The following is a 17,543-nucleotide window of genomic DNA, read 5'->3' as shown; positions in this document are numbered from 1 at the left end:
CAGAGAATGCGGCATCAGGGAGCAAATAGCAGAATGGATAGCTAGCTGGCTGCAAGACAGAAAGCAGAAAGTAAGGATAAAAGGTAGCTATTCAGAGTGGCAGAAGGTGCGAAGTGGTGTTCCACAATGATCGCTGCTGGGACCACTGTTGTTCACAATTTATGTTAATGATTTAGACTTTGGAATCAGAAACACAATTTCTAAATTTGCGGTTGACACTGAAATGGGGGTGGGGCTTTAGTCAATACTGAAGAGGACTGCAACAAATTACAGGAAGACATTAATAAACTTGCAGTTTGGGTATATCATTTGCAAATGAATTTCAATACAGATAAATGTGAGGTACTACATTTTTCTACAAAGAATGGGGGGGGGGGGGGAGTCTCGGGGTAGAGGAGCAAAGGGTTCTCATAGTACAAATACACAAATCACTAAAAGTAGCAACACAGTTTAAAAAGGTCATAAAAAAGCAAACCAAGCATTCGTGTTTATTTCTAGCAGGATAGAATTGAAAAGTAGTGAAGTTATGCTAAACCTATATTAAACTTTTAGTTAGACCACTCTTGGGAGTACTGCGTACAATTCTGGTCACCATATTATAAAAAGGATATATCAGGAAAGGATGAACAGGCTGGGTCTCTTTTCTCTTGTAAAGAGAAAGTGACCAAATAAAAGTCTTTAAAATTATGAAAGGTTTTGATAGAGTAGATAGAGAGAGAATGGCCCCAAGTTTCCACATGATTTGCTCCTGATTTTTAGGAGCAACTGGTGTAGAACGGAGTATCTTAGAAATTGGAATTCTCATAATTTAGTTTGCTCCAGTTCTAGTCAGTTAGAACAGTTTCACTTTGGAACAGAATTTTTTTTTCAAAAGGGGGCGTGTCCAGCCACTTACACCTGTTTTCAAAGTTTCGTCAGTGAAAACTTACTCCAAACTAACTTAGAATGGAGTAAGTGAAAATTTTTGTACGCTCGAAAAAACCTTGTCGACACTTTAGAAAATCAGGCGTACGTTACAAATCAGGCGTAGGGAATGGGGGGGGGGGGGGGTTAAAGGGAAGTTTACAAACATTAAACACTTCAGTTTTACAAATAAAGAGCCATTATCAATAATAAATGATAACTACATCAATAAATCAACCAATAAATCAATCAAAAAAAATGAATAACTAATTTTTTTTTTTAAGTCAATAAATAAAACATTTTCTACTTACCGACTGCAGCACCGGGAGCCCTCCAACAGCGTGCTGGGATGCCCCCCTCAGTGTGTCTCTATCTCTGTCTGTCTGTGTGTCTCTCATTCTCTGTCTGTCAGTGTCTGTATTTCTGACAGCGAGGGGAGGGAGAGGGGGGGAGGGATGGGGGGAGAAGGGGGAGGGATGGGGGGAGAAGGGGGAGGGATGGGGAGAAGGGGGAGGGATGGGGAGAAGGGGGAGAAGGGGAGAAGGGGGAGAAAGGAGATGGGGGGAAAGGAGATGGGGGGGAAAGGAGATGGGGGGGAAAGGAGATGGAGGGGAAAGGAGATTGGGGGGGGAGAAGGAGATTGGGGGGGAGGAAGGAGATTGGGGGGGGGAGGAAGGAGATTGGGGGGGAGGAAGGAGATTGGGGGGGAGGAAGGAGATTGGGGGGGAGGAAGGAGATTGGGGGGGAGGAAGGAGATTGGGGGGGGGGGGAAGGAGATTGGGGGGGGGGGGAAGGATATTGGGGGGAGGAAGGAGATTGGGGGGGGGAGGAAGGAGATTGGGGGGGGGAGGAAGGAGATTGGGGGGGGAGGAAGGAGATTGGGGGGGGGAGGAAGGAGATTGGGGGGGGAGGAAGGAGATTGGGGGGGGAGGAAGGAGATTGGGGGGGGAGGAAGGAGATTGGGGGGGGAGGAAGGAGATTGGGGGGGGAAGGAGATTGGGGGGGGAAGGAGATTGGGGGGGGGAAGGAGATTGGGGGGGGAAGGAGATTGGGGGGGGGAAGGAGATTGGGGGGGGGAAGGAGATTGGGGGGGAAGGAGATTGGGGGGGGAAGGAGATTGGGGGGGGGAAGGAGATTGGGGGGGGGGAAGGAGATTGGGGGGGGGGGAAGGAGATTGGGGGGGGGGGAAGGAGATTGGGGGGGGGAAGGAGATTGGGGGGGGGAAGGAGATTGGGGGGGGGAAGGAGATTGGGGGGGGGGAAGGAGATTGGGAGGGCGGGGGGGGTGGGGGAGGGAGGCTGAACGGGCCGGGCCCGAGACTTCGGGCAGGGCCCGTCCCCAGCACCAGATTTACAGGTAGGTGGCGTTGGGTTAGGTCGGGTCGGGGGGGGTGGTGGGAGGGAGGTCGGTTCGGGTCGGGGGGAGGGAGAGGGAGGGAGGTCAGGGTGGGGGGGGGGGGGAGCGGGTGTTGGGTCCGGTCCGGGGGCGGGAAGCGGGAGTCGAGTCGGGTCGGGAGGAAGCAGGAGCTGGCCGTGGGAGGAGCCTTATTCACACAGCCCCAGTGAGGCCATTCGGCCAGGGCTAGGGGTTGCGTGCTTCGGGCCCCTCCCACACAGTTTCGGGCTCCTGGAGCTACTGCACTTGCGCGCCCACTGTAGTGCGCATGTGCAGAGGTCCCGGCACTGTTTTCGGCGTAGGGACCTGGCTCCGCCCCCTACAGCTCCTGCTGTGCTGCGCCGAGGACCTGCAGGGAGCTGGAGAATCTGGAGGTTTTTTTTAAGGCACACTTTGTGGCGCGAAAAACGGGCGTCCAGGTCGGGACTGCGCCGTTCTAGGCGCGGCTCGAAACTTGTGCCCAATGTTTCCACTTGTGGGGAAAAGCATAACTAGAGGCCATCAATATAAAATAGTTACCAAGAAATCAAATAGGGAATTCAGAAGAAACTTCTTTACCCAGAGAGTGGTGAGAATGTGGTACTCGCTACCACTGATTGGTTGTAGTGAATAGTATAGGGGCAGCTAGATAAGCATATAGGGAGAAGGGAATAGAGAGCTATGCTGATAGAGTTAGAGGAGGAAAGACAGGAGGAGGCCCAAGTGGAGCATAAAATCCGGCATGGACTGGTTGGGCCAAATGGCCTGTTTCTGTGCCATATATCCTATGTAGTCGGTGATTGGAATGGACAGTCAATGTAAATTATAAAATTAAGCTGGGGTTACCCCGAGGTGGGTGGCATGAGTCAGAAGAGAAGAAATGCTGTTAACATAAAATAAAAATCTGGCCAAACTTTATTTTAAAAAAAGCTCATGCCTTCAAAAAAATGGCAGAACAACGGTTTGAAATCTTAAAGTATCTGTACCTACAGGTATTTTTTTATTTCTTTCCCACTCAATATTTGAATGGGATCATGGAAATTCCTATCTTTGCATGCAAGGTCAATTTCAGATAGGTGTATTATTCCAAATGTTTTGTTAGTTTCACCACCTCATCTTACTTTCTTCAAAACAAAAATATTTCCAATCCATTGATGGATACAAAACTATTAGTGATTGACATCTGTGTTTAGATTCCTTTTCCTTCTCACTCTCTTCATCATCAAACCACTATTTGTTACTGAAGAAATAGCAGATTCCCTTCTTCACTCCATTAAACATACACACAAGCACAGCTTGTTTACATAGCTATTAAGCATGCAAAACACACAAAGTCATGCATCAGTTGAGGATATAGGGCTGAGTCCTCACCTAACACAGCAGTTGGAACAAGTGGATCATTAGGCACTGTAGGAAAACACATTTCATGAAAAAACAGATCTACATCAATTATTTTTTTATATTACGTAAAACTGCTGAAACTCAGTATAAAGAAAAATCACAGGTCTACTTTTTTGGTCTTTTATATTAGCCAACAATAAAGACCAGGCTTACAGCTGTTGTATCCATAGATTAAATTCATAAATGTTCTTTGCTTATATCCTGATTGTATTAAAAAGCTGCAGCAAAAAAGAAAATATAGACATTTACTGGGATTAAGACAGATGGTCAATTATCTGGATGATTTAGAAACTCGACAGGTATTCATTACCAGACGAATTAGCCAAGGAATTACTAGGGCTTCAATAGAATAATCGACTTCTGATTTCAGACTTGCTTTTTAATTGTTTGTTGGAATTGACAAAAAAAAACAAAATTACATTTAAATTAATGCTTTCCTCAGTTTTTAAAAAAATACTAAAGGCACTAAATTCTCAGTTTACATTTTTCTCTATAAATGTTGTCTCTCTGGTCTGTAGAATAATTGATTTATATAATCGTGTAATATTTTAGAGATCAGATCACACCACAATAATCCTTTTGTGAAATAATATGAAACCATGGCACTTTCATCTACTTTTGCAACCATTAACTACATTTTAATTACCTAGAATTACAGAAATAGCTGATCGTACTTATTGAATACCTAGAAATGGTGAGCATGTCAGAACAGACTGCAGTAGCCCACAGTAGCACTATAATAAAACTACAAACTCAACTACCTGGTGCTATCTATACCATCTGACTGTAGGAAAAAAAAAACATCAGTAAGGGAACACATCGGCAGAGGCAGAAAAATCATTTTGTACATGCTGGTCAAATGCCAATAGGCTAAAAGGCAAATATTCAGTTTCAAGATCCATTTCAAGATCTAGGGAAGATTGAGTAATGCATTAGCACAATGTGGTAGCAATTTACCTTGGGTGGCACTGCAAGATGGGTGGTATTGCACCTGCTGCCCGTTACAAGCCCTATCTGATGCTGAACTCCATGGGCTGCATTGGAAGTGAATATTGGGCGGGGCATATAACAGGGGGCCCTGGCGACTGCGCCCATGCTGCGCTGCAAATTTCTATCCCAATGTCTTCAGCTGAAGAAAGCTGCGTCACACCACCTCTACTATTAAAGTTGCTTTTTTAGTTAAAAATGAAAATTTTAAATGAAAATTAAAAATGAAAATTAAAAATATATTTTATCCTTCCTAATTATTTTATGGAAATTAATTATAATACAGTCTAAATAACTGTAAGCCATGTGGTTACAGCATACACAGCACGTTTCTTGTTTCAATTATTCTTTCATTTATATTTCATTATTGAACAGGAAGTCAGAAAAAAAAAATAGCTGGGAAAGAAATCTTCCGTTTCAAATATTCCAAAGAAAATAATTTAAAATACAAGTACTATTTTTGAATTAGAAAAATTAACTCTTAGCGGTTTTTGCATTAACTAATTTTTCTTCACCGTTAGTCAATTTTCTACTCTTCTCTCCAAAGGCATGGACTATTGTGAGGGCACCAGCAGCTCACCCAATTAGCAATTCTTCATATGTGAACCTTGACAGCGAGCGTCAGCAAACTATTCAACACTGGAGGGCATCACAGCCAAACTTGATTCTGTTCTGACCCGACATCTACACAAGCATGCTTTTCAGTAGCTGGAGCAAGACCAGCAACATGAACAGGGCTGATTTTGCTCTCCTAACTCAGAGAAACTCAGCAAAGTATAACTTCCCAACTTTTGTTTTAGCTGAGATTAGCAACTCAACATAGACTGGGAACTAAACCCGGGACCTTCCAATCACCTGGTCGATACAGGCAGCAGCCAGACCAGGAGAACTCTGAGTGAATGGTGGAACTGGCTGGAGTGGCTGACTGACCTTATCATGCTCCTATGTGAGTAGCACCATTTCATAACCTGGTTCTTTAAGTTTTAATACACAGCATCCAACCTCCCCCCACTCCGCCACCAAGCCTTTGGCTGATGCAAGGAAATTTAGTCCCTTGTGAGGGAAATCTAACTTAATAATAACGTGAAAAGACAGAAATCCCAAAACATGACGCACCTCTAGATTTGATTTCTCTAATGTCCTCTTGAATAACCTTCCATCCCCTACCCTCTATAAACTCCAACTAACACATTTTTAGAGCTTTAGCAAAGATTTTAAAAAATATATATAATTTTAATTTTAAAAGGTCACTGATGTTAGAAATTTTAAAACTTCTACTTAGTGACTCCTTGCGCAAATAATCTATTGAGTGTTAAGAAGAAATCGCAGGAAACCTCACTCATACTTGTGGTTTTATCCCACACATGCCAGAGGTTATTGGCTGATGCCAACTATTGTTGCCTCAGCTGAGATTAACTAACTCAGCATTCACCAGTTTGAACTGGGAATCATCCTGGTCTATATGGTTCAGCTAATCACTGAAGTAACTGCTGAGCCATTGTGAGAGAAGCCACATAACCTTAATGAACAAAAGGGACGTTTTCACAAATGTGGTACATCTATCTATTACCTCCACCAATAACATGCATTTTTCAAATCTGCGCTAAAGTCTCAGAGGCCTCTATTGCAAAGCCACAAGTTGTTAACCTTTACAAATAACCGTGACTAGGAAATATACTTCACTCGAGTAGGTTACTTCAGGGGGATTTCCTACATTATTTGTGCTTTTGTGTGAAATCATCCTGAAACTAAAACAAAAGCAATAACTTGCTTTTCTATACAGGTATCACAATTAATGTAGAAAAACACCAGAAAGTGCTTTACAGAAGGAAAAATAAAAAGGAACAATGTCAAGTCCTGGTGGGAGTGTTGCTTGATGTGACCAACAATTTGGTTGATCAAATGGGTTTTAAGCAGGCGTTTAAAGGTGGAGAGAGAGTAGAGGCAAATGGATTTCGGAAGGGAGCTCTGGAGAGTGGTGGCTGCTAGAATCTCCTGGAAGCTCTGCCACCAATGGTAGTGTAAAGGGTAAAGAAATGCGCAGAAAGCCAAAATTGAGCGACCAACGCTGTGGGAGGGACATAAGGTTGGAGCATTGGGCAAAACCATTGAGAGATTTGAAAATGACGAGAATTTTGATTTCAATGTACGGGGAATCAGAGGACCATCAAAGGAAAGTGCTGATACATGAACAAATCTTAGTGTGGGGCAGGAGATGGGCCACCGTGTTTTGAATAAGTTGGATTTTACAGAGTGTGAAGATAGGTGGACAAAAACAATGTTGGAAAAATTCAGTTTAGAAGTAACAAAAGCATGGATAAGGGTTTCAGCATCAGTGAGTTTGAGGCAGAGATGTAGGTGATGATGTAAGGATATAAGTAAGCAGTCTTGATGCAAAGGTCTGCAGTTTGAAACTGATCTCTGGATCCAACAGGATGCCAGAGTTTGCAGAGTTATGGCAGGGCCAAAAATGATGGTTTTGGTCTTCCCAAATGTTCATTTGAAAGAAAATTTCACTTTTCCATGATTTAATATCAGTCAAACAGAACAGAGGTAGCTGTGGGGGTCAAAGGAAATGGTTGAGAAATATGTATCTTTAGTATACATATGGAAGCTGAGGAGTGTAATGGAATATGCTTGCTTGGAAGAGTGCAACTGCGACAAGACTCAGGAAGCTTGACAGCATCCTGCTCAGGCCAGGCAAGGAGCTGGGACCCCTGAAGAATAGAGAGGATTTTTTGATCAGCCCTGAGGGTGACTTGGAGTCCTGGACACTCTGCCCATGGCAGACAGGTGCTGGATTTTTCGGCTGTTTGGAGTTGTGGCCTTAATGATACTTGCGCCTGTCGGCCAATTGCAAATTTGGTTCCCTCCGAATGATCCTGCAAATTGCAGGTTGGTCAGCACTGGAGTGCATAATCTTGGTGCAATCAGCGAGATCATGTCCTGAGAATTATTGGGCTGCCAATATTCACGTCACATGACATCTGAGTGCGCGCAGAGTCTTTGCCCACTCTCTTGTGTGATTCCACTCTGCTTTATGAATTTGCCAGATTGAGAGAATACCTGCTGTAACTGTGCTCGGTTTTCGCATGACATAATCATATTTTTTGAGGACTCATAAGCTTTGGTAAGGCACGTTTCCGAAGCAGATCTGTATGTTCTTTTTGGTGTTTTTTTAAAGAAGAATACACATCTATACCATTTATTGTTTTATATGCCTCTTTAAAGATGTGTTTTACAAGAATTATATTGACTATATATACTTACATCTGGGACTGAAGCTGTGTGAGTCCATAAAGTTGATAGAAAGGGGTTCATCGGCATGAAGTGTGCTTTGATCAGCGTAGCTCCTGTCCATTGCATTCACCATATGAGTCATCTCTTGCCGAGCATTTCCGACTGCATCCTTGCGCTTCTTTGCAAGTTTACTGCAATCAGCAAAGGCAAATTATTAAACTGTTTAACTTTTAAGCACAATTTTAATATGGCAAATGTTTCGACTTAATGTAAAGCATTCTTGATTGATTTTAGGGGAAGTTTCCCATCTTTTCAGAGAACACTTCATATCCAGAAACAAATGGCTGAAAAATTACTTTTTCTCTTGCATTATAACATAAGAACCCGATCAGTGCTTTGATATTTTACAACAGAAAGCATTTATCTACAAAATAATTTTTTCCAACTTCACAATATACAAACAGATCACTGATGAGAGCAAGCTCTTTTACAAGTGGTACAGAACAATAACTGCAAGAACACACATTCAAAGAGTTATGGAACATAGGAACAGGAGTAGACTATTCAGTCTTTCGAGCCTGTTCTGCCATTCAAGTAGATCATGGCTGATCTGTACCCAACCCTCCTCATAAATTCCATAACCCTTGAGAACCTTACCGAACAAAAAATTATTAATCTCAGTCTTGATAGGAATACAAATCTAACAAAAGTGTTTTGCACAAATGAAAGAACAGAATTTAATTGCCAATGACCTAGTCTGTATGTGGCTTCTGATGAACCTTTAGATTTGGGAGCATTGTGACCTATCATTGTCCATTTAGTTTTATTTTATGAGTGAAGGATCTTTGATTTGAAACTGTGGACTCAAGTTTGTTTGCATTTCAACATTCTTCCAATGTAATAAAAATAGACATGCAGATTTGAGTTTCATTAAATCATTTAAAATTAAGTCTGCTGTTCTATTTTTTAGTGAAAACAGATCATTGATCTGTCTTTACCTTAATATTAAAAAAGTGCTGAATTTCATTCCTGCAGGTATGGTCAGTTTACAATCCTGCTTTTGATTTTACTTTCTATTTGATTTTTATTGGCCGTGGGCAGGAGGAATTTTTACTTCGACTCTGGTTGATGCTTGACTGTGCCCATCACTGATCTGATTAATGGAGCGAGTTATTTGATTACAGAATGATAAATGTGAATCTATAAACAAGTTAACTCCCTTGGATAAGGTGAGCCTGCTGGGTTAATATACAACTGATATTATTTATATGGATAAGATTATTTCAGACAATGACAGGGCCTGATCTGAATTATTTTACAATTGCGAATACCATATTAAATATATTAATAATATTGCGCAATTCTTCATAACTTTAGAAACCGATTAGCTGTTTTTGTAAACAGGTATCTTCAACCCATCAAACATCATGTGTGGCATAATGGAAACACTAAAATGTGTTGCAAACTGGATTAAGCAAAATAAATAAAGTATTCAGATTCAATCAATATACATTGTTCAGAATAAAAATAAATTGCAGTTCCTTAGATCTTTCATTGATTCTTGCACTTCACGCTTAGCATGCACTAGAACAACAGTTGTCAAGGGTAAAAGGCCAAATTCATAAGCTTTGACACAAAATCCAACAGATAATGCAATATTATCCTGTACGTGTCAAGGTTTTAAATGAAAATTTACATTCAGTAATTTAATTCTCTGTTCAAACTACTGACAGTCTCTCTGCAGGACTCGAGTGAATTTGTGGCACCTATCAAGCACACTGCTATATTTTCAGCCAAGCACTTCCTATGCATCCTCTCCCACGATAAAAAAGCAATTTAGTATCTATTTGAGATTGAATGAGCTGCAGCCAGTTCTCATTATTTATCAAAACAAAACTCTTTTCAATGGAAAAACTGAAGCACATACACGAGCTCAGGGGATGGGAATGAAAATCACGATGCAGATGACATTGTGAAACTAATCACGCTTTGCTGAAATCAACCATAGTTTTATAACTAATTAAGATTTTTGAACACAATTAAATTGGTGGAACCAACTGTATCTTTATTTTGGCTTGTTAATTGCTTTAGCTTCTAAAACAGTTTTTTTTAAGTCATGGTAATATCCCCATTACTCAATTAGTTTTTGGTTCTCTTCTATTCCATTTTAAATAGCAGACCGTTAAAGGAAGCAACATCCAGATAGATTTTTGTCTACTCAATGATCAGTTTTACATGGAAAATTTTCACTCCCATTAACCTGAAAACTGCCTCCATTAATTCAGCCCACTAAAGTGCACCTTTTAAAAATAAGCTTGTACTGTGGCCCATCTAGCAAGTAAAGAATGTCATCACATGTATTACAGAGTTTGTTACCCCTTTTAGAAAATGTCATTCTGTAAAGGCAATTTTTCTCAGAGGTGCAAGAGGGCACCTTTGTCATTGTATGTGCATGAACAATTAATGTTGATTACAGCTATAATAGAGCAGCTAGATAGACTGATTTCAATTAAGTGTTCCATTAGTGAGAACAAAGTCAAGTGTAAACTTCAGACATTTTGGACGACAACTTGTTAAAATAAAATTTTAAGTTTTAACATTGGTTTAGTGGTTTCCAACCACATTCATAAAAGATCGTCTTTACCACTAAGCTACTGATCGCTTATTGAACTTATTAAAAAATATTTTGTAGGCTTCAATTTTAAGTTAAAACTACAAATTTAATAAAACAGGAGTTTTTTTGAATATTAACTTTCCCAGTAGCCTGTTGGATTCACAATAGAACCATTTGTGTCAAAACTTATCATATGTACCCAGAAGCACCCTTTACTTTTAAAATAACAGACTTGCTTCTATTGTCTACTTACAGGTAATAAGAATAAGAATAGTAGCTCCTCCTGGCAAGCAAATCAGACAGTGAAGAAAGAAATTTTGGTGAATAAAAGTGTGAAATCAGTTATAATCAAAAAGCAAATGCTAGCCGGATTTAGATACTGATCATCTTTTGTTAGCATTTTACTGCAAACTAGTCATGCAAAAATTAATCTTACATTCCATGCAATCAAGTGCTTGCAAATAAAATAGAAACAATGTGTACAGAATGACAGTGGACAAATATGTTCCAGATGTTGTTCAGTCATTGAACAAAGCAAGTGACTAAGTAAAATTGATTGCACATTTCTTGCATGCACTATACAATAAGTCAGAACAGCTAATTTGTCTTTATTATGAACCTGTCTCAACAGGAAAAAATATTAAAAATAATTATAAGTGAATATAAAGAATAAAGTTATGTATTTGAACAGAATAACTTTTGTTCTACTGAGCTGTTTTGCACAGAAATATTAAGTCAATTAAACAGTGAACATTCCAGGTATTAAAAATAACAAAAGCCACTTTAACCACATTAATTACAGTTATGTGATATAGATGATCATGTCAGATAAAAGGCCAATATTGATGGCCAGTTGATTACCTTGAAATCAGTCACTGGCTCAAACAACGTTTTTTTTAAAAAAGTGATTTTGACTCAACTGACATTTTCTAAATGAACAACCTCCCCCCTCCCCCTTAATTAACCTTGCAGCAGTATTGATTAATTTAAATATCATTTCAATTTCAACTAAGCAAAAATGCACAAACGCCAATCCATTTTATGTATGCCATAATTTGGAAAGGTAACAAATATCTATGTACCAATATATAAAAAATCCTTGAATAGCTTGCTCACTCAGAACAAAATTCGTAGCTGCTCTTTTCTGTTGGTCTTTAAATATTTGTAACAAATCAATATATATATATCCTGGGTACTTTGAAGTGTTAATTACGGTCTGCAGAATTTGTATGCATATGTTCTCACAAAGAATATGGCACAAATGGATTCAAAAGCAACTAGATGTATTGGATTGATACATATGATGAGAAGACAGGTGGATACAGTCAGCATAGATTTTTAAATGACTGGTCATACTTCTCAAACTGAATTGCTTAAGGAAATTGCAGAGTGAATAGATAAAGGGAATGGTAGTAGATATTCTATGTATAGATTTTCAAAAGATGTTTGGTAAAGTGCCACTTAAAAGACTTGTTAAAAGATAAAAACACATATTAGTAAAGAGAGGATAGCCAGACAGCAAGAGAGATGTCATGGTGTTAGGAAGCTGATAAATGGGGTAAAACTCTTTTGGATCAGCGAGTCAAAATTGGGCTTTTTAAACTGGAATAGAGAAGGTTAAGGGAGGAGTCGAATAGAAGTTTATCATTTTGAAAGTGTGAGAGGCGATGAATGATTGTTTCCACTAATTGGAAACTTAGTAATAAGGGGGCAGAAACTCAGATTGTCACTAGAAGATGGGGGGGGAGGGGAGAAAGAGAGTTGTAAGCCAGTTTTTCCAAAACAGAGGGTTATTAAAACATGGAATGCTTCATACGGTAAGCGCTTATTGGGCCCAAGTTTCGAGCCGCGCCTAGAACGGCGCAGTCCCGACCTGGACGCCCATTTTTCGCGCCACAAAGTGCGCCTAAAAAAACCCTCCGTATTCTCCACCTCCCTGCAGGTCCTCTGGCCCTCGGCGCAGCGCAGCAGGAGCTGTAGGGGGCAGAGCCAGGTCCCTGCGCTGAAAACAGTGCCGGGACCTCTGCACATGCGCGCTACAGTGGGCGCGCAAGTGTAGTAGCTCCAGGCATCCAAAACTGTGTGGGAGGGGCCGAAGCACGCAGCCCCTAGCCCTGGCCCAATGGCCTCACTGGGGCTGCGTGAATAAGGCTCCTCCCACGGGCAGCTCCTGCTTTCTCCCGACCCGACTCGACTCCCACTTCCCGCCTCCGGACCGGACCCGACCCCCGCTCCCCCCCCCCGACTGGACCCGACCAGACTCCCGGACCCCCCCCGCCCCCGACTGGACCCGACCCGACTCCCGCTTCCCCCCGCCCCCGGACTGGATTCGACCTGACCTCCCTCTCCCTGACCTGACCTCCCTCTCCCTCCCTCCCCCCGATCCGAACCGAACCGACCTCTCTCCCACCAGCCCCCCCACCCCGACCCGACCCAACGCCACCTACCTGTAAAATCTGGTGCTGGGGACGGGCCCTGCCCAAAGTCTCGGGCCCGGCCCGTTCAGCCTCCCTCCCCCTTCTCCTGTCGCCCCCCCCCCCCAATCTCCTTCCCCCCCCCCATCTCCTCCTTCTCCCCCATCCCTCCCCCTGCTCCCCCCCTCTACCCTCGCTGTCAGAAACAAGACACTGATAGACAGAGAATGAGAGACACACACAGACAGACAGAGAGATAGAGACACTGACAGAGACACACTGGGGGGAGGGGTGGGGGCACGCTGTTGGAGGGCTCCCGGTGCTGCAGTCGGTAAGAAGAAAATGTTTTATTTATTGATTTAAAAAAATATATATTTATTAATTTTTTTTGATTGATTTATTGGTTGATTTATTGATGTATTTATCATTTATTATTGATGATGGCTCTTTATTTGTAAAACTGAAGTGTTTAATGTTTGTAAACTTCCCTTTAAATCCCCCCCCCACCATTCCCTACGCCTGATTTTCTAAAGTGCAGACAAGGTTTTTTCGAGCGTACAAAAATCTTCACTTACTCCATTCTCAGTTAGTTTGGAGTAAGTTTTCACTGCCGAAACAGGCGTAAGTGGCCGGACACGTCCCCTTTTGAAAAAAAAATTCTGTTCCAAAGTGAAACTGTTCTAACTGACTAGAACTAGAGCAAACTAAATGACGAGAATTCCGATTTCTAAGATACTCCATTCTACACCAGTTGCTCCTAAAAATCAGGAGCAAATCATGTGGAAACTTGTGGCCATTGAGTCAGAGACTCATTTAAATTGGAATTGGATAATTATATGAACATAAGAAATTGGAACTGGAGTAGAGCCATTCGCCCCTCGAGCCTGCTCCGCCATTCAATAAGATCATGGCTGATCTGATCATGGACTCAGCTCCACTTCCCTGCCCGCTCCCCATAACTCCTTATTGTGTAAGAATTTGTCTATTTATGTCTTAAATTTATTTAATGCCCCAGCTTCCACAGCTCTCTGAGGCAGCGAATTCCACAGATTTACAACCCTCAGAAGAAATTTCTCCTCATCTCTGTTTTAAATGGGCGGCCCCTTATTTTAAGATCATGCCCTCTAGTTCTAGTCTCACTCATCAGTTGAAACATCCTCTCTGCATCCACCTTGTCAAGCCCCCTCATAACCTTATACGTTTCTGGAAATGACAAAGATAAGAGGAACAGAAAAAAAGGCAAGAAAATGGGATTTGAGTAGAAACGTCCAGATGAAGAGCTAGCAATGACACAGACAGAATGGGTTAAACACCTTCCGCCTGTGCTCTAAATTGTAGGAATTGGTGATTGTCAACATAAATCTTTTAGTGTAATATTCAATGAAATTAATATTGGTAAAGTGGATACTTTTTCCTTAATTAAGCATTAATGAACACTCAAAGCAACATGAGGCAGATGTACTTAAATGATAACATTCAAGTGCCAACAAATACTTTGCAGCATTTTAATTACTCCATTGATATTATATGGCTGTGTCGACCAATGCTGCTGTTACTTTGATTGTAATGAAATCACAGTGTCATATCAAGAAAAGGTCATCAGGAAATTTCGAGATTTAATATGAAAGAAAATATGGGGAGGGAATTACAACATCATCAGTGGGCTCGGGTGCGATTAAATAGTTCAGTGAAAGTTCGCTAACATGATGGGATTCCAAGTTTGGGTTAAATATTTTGCTGCTATTGTAAGAATCTACTTTACGTAAAAGAGAGCGTCAAGTACCTTATACAACAACAAACACTATTAGACACTGGAACCCAAACTTCAAGTTCAACATGTAAAAGTGTTTTGTGTAAACCACTTTTCTGAAATAATTTACTATGTTGCATGACATAAAATATTTTAAAAAGCACAACTCCTTTGTAAGACAAATAGAACACATCAGCAAAGGAATAGAATTTTTCCTTCTGCAGCACTTACTCTCTTTCCCACCTTTCCAAAAATCAGCAAGGTTTTACATTACTCACCTATCAAATTTTTGATCCAGTCCCTCTTCCTGACTTGGTTGTGGAGGGGGAAGGAGGAGCCCAGAATTGGGCCTAGAACAATTCTCAAAAGAGGAAAGGATGTACAGGAACAGATGTTGTTGTTATGGGTGACTTGAATTAACCAGAGGTACATTGGGTTAGGGTTACACAGTACAATTGCGCGAGGAATCCATGTAACAGGATTTATATTGGACCTGATATTAAATAAGAACCAGGATATGGGAAAGAAAATCAGAGATAGAAATATCTTGGCAATTGTAAGCACAATATGGTGGCATTTTAAGGTTGGCTCATAATTGAAAAAAGATGACTATGAAAGAAACAGTCAGTTTTAGAAAGACAAGTTTTGCGGGAATTAATGTGAGCCAAAATATCTGGACTGGGCAGCACTATTAGAAGGGAAAAGAGAAGAAAAGTGGGCATTTAGAAATACGATACATAGCATACTGATTAGATATTTATCATGAGGGAAGGAGGAGGATAGAGGAGAAAAGACAGATGTGTGAAATGTGGAAAAAGATGATTGTTCCTCAACATTAAGCTGCAGTAGTATGGTGACAATTATAAAAATAACAGCCCTGAAATTCTGTTTTGTCCTTCCCACGGGCATTTTAGAGAAAAAAATACGCACCTACCTTAAGCTGCTGCCCACGTTCGACTTTCCGATGCTGAGGTCTCTCCTGACTGCGAGTTGCAGCGAGTGCACGTCGGGACGTGCGCGGGCCTGGAGCTGGAGTCACATGGCTCGGGGCAGCCAGTCAGGTAAAGTATCATAGTAACAGGAGTTCTGTAAGGTCCTAAACTCCTATTACATTGATTGAGAAACAGCCCCAAACTCCCAAATCACAGCCCAAAACACTAATAAAAAATAGAAAATATACACTGCATGCATTTAAATTAAAGCTATTAATGTCTTAAAAAAATATATTTTCCTGATTTTTAAAAAAAAATTTTCAAATAAACTTACCGTTGTGGGGAAGGTTTTTAAATAATAAAATATGTTTTCATAATTTCTTTTTGATATGTTTGTGTTTTTTTTTAAAACACTTGCACCTGTAAAAGTAGGCTATGCGCCTGCTTTTTCAGGCTCAAGATTTTTGAGGACATTTGTATGCGTCAATATCGGAAATTTGCACTTACAAATGTCCTTGGTCCTTGTATTTATATCCAAGCCAGAAACTTGACATATCGGAAAAGCTGTTTTTCAGCGCATGCGCATTGCGCGCCAAAACCGGCTTTTCCGATGTCTGCTCAAGTCCGTACGGGCCTGGGAATGTCGGAATTTCAGGGCCAATGTAAAGGAAGTTAAGAAACTATGAGGATAGTTAAAATAGAATTTAGGGTTAGGACATAGGGAATATTAACAGAACTGTTGAGCAGTTCTAGAAATATATTCGCAGCAAACATGCTAAAATAAATAAATAGTGTGGCCGTCGACAGATCATAAAGGTGACATGATATCAAATGACAAGGAATAGCAAATTCTACACCACTTGTTTACAGAGCAGATCACAGGCAGTGTCCTAACCACACAAGTTGAATTTCTGCAGGTACAGACAAATTTAAAAAAGGAGGCAGACAGAGAGCAGAAAACTATAGAACAATTAGCCTAACATCTGTTGTTGGGAAAATGCTGGAATTCATTATTAAGGATGCAGTAGCAGTGCCTAATCCCATGAAATGAAGGGGTCAGATTCACAGCAGGTCACCCGTGGGGCATGATTTTTCTGTGTTCAAGTTGCACAGCAGGATTGTAGATTTTCAGCATTGATACATTTAAAAATTCCATGGTCTTGCTCCTCTCTGGAATCTGGCTGCCCTTTCTTCCAAGCGCCACTTCACATTTGACTCCAGCTGCCTTTTGCCTCTGGCCCTACATCTCATGCTTGCAATCCTTCTACCATGCCATCAGTCAGGAAACATGACCATAAATACATCAAATTAACATTTGATTTTAAAAATTCAACTTTTACAACAAGATTAATGCCATTGTTCACCTCCCCTACAATATTTAAAATATTATTTTTATATTATTGCACCTATTTATGACCCGTCCTGCTTCCACTTTAGGCCCAATCCATTCCACCTCTCATGGTTCTTATGCCACCTCTCCTAACTTTGCAACCAGCTCCCTACAACCATTTCCTATCTGCCTCCTGACCCTTTCCTGCCTGCCCAAATGGTGTCCTATGCCCTTGCCCCTCCCCCCTCTTTTCCTTCTCCTTTCCCTATCATTACTTATACCACTTCTCTTGATAAAGTTTTCTGCTATGCTCGAGTCATTCTGCCACACCCCCAGTTGGGGAGTCAAGCCAGCATCTCTACTGCTTAATCTCCAAGCCAGGATCTCTACTGCTTAACCTCAAAACATTTTTATCAAATTATTTAATTTGCAGGAAATTCTGCCCTTCCTCACAACAGTTATGCAGCCCACAAAGGCAAAAGGGTTGGACATCTCAACTACAGATGAATTTATACAGGCCTACTGTGTTCCCTTTCAAACTTCATAGAAATGTCTGACTTTCACAGAATTAAACACAAGAACATAAGAAATAGGAACA

At 41.0% G+C, this 17,543-nt stretch overlaps 1 protein-coding gene across 3 annotated transcripts in view; it reads right to left on the bottom strand.

Moving 5' to 3' along the window:
• ptprk (protein tyrosine phosphatase receptor type K) overlaps nucleotides 1–17,543 on the bottom strand; it is a 779,294-nt gene that overhangs the window by 101,448 nt on the left and 660,303 nt on the right. The window contains exons 15-17 of one of the 3 annotated variants that reach the window (XM_070885264.1): nucleotides 10,773–10,802; nucleotides 7,936–8,096; nucleotides 3,649–3,684 (exon numbers count right to left, since the gene is read on the bottom strand). The exons of 1 other annotated variant lie outside the window; for it this stretch is intronic. In XM_070885264.1, coding sequence (XP_070741365.1) covers nucleotides 3,649–3,684; nucleotides 7,936–8,096; nucleotides 10,773–10,802 — 227 coding nt within the window. The remainder of the gene's footprint in view (nucleotides 1–3,648; nucleotides 3,685–7,935; nucleotides 8,097–10,772; nucleotides 10,803–17,543) is intronic. One more of the 3 variants, XM_070885263.1, reaches the window with a different exon arrangement.

Source organism: Pristiophorus japonicus, chromosome 7 (assembly GCF_044704955.1).
Source record: "Pristiophorus japonicus isolate sPriJap1 chromosome 7, sPriJap1.hap1, whole genome shotgun sequence".
Taxonomy (NCBI): Eukaryota; Metazoa; Chordata; class Chondrichthyes; family Pristiophoridae; genus Pristiophorus; species Pristiophorus japonicus.
Note: the sequence above shows the minus strand (reverse complement) of the source record. Positions and strands in the feature narration are given on the sequence as shown.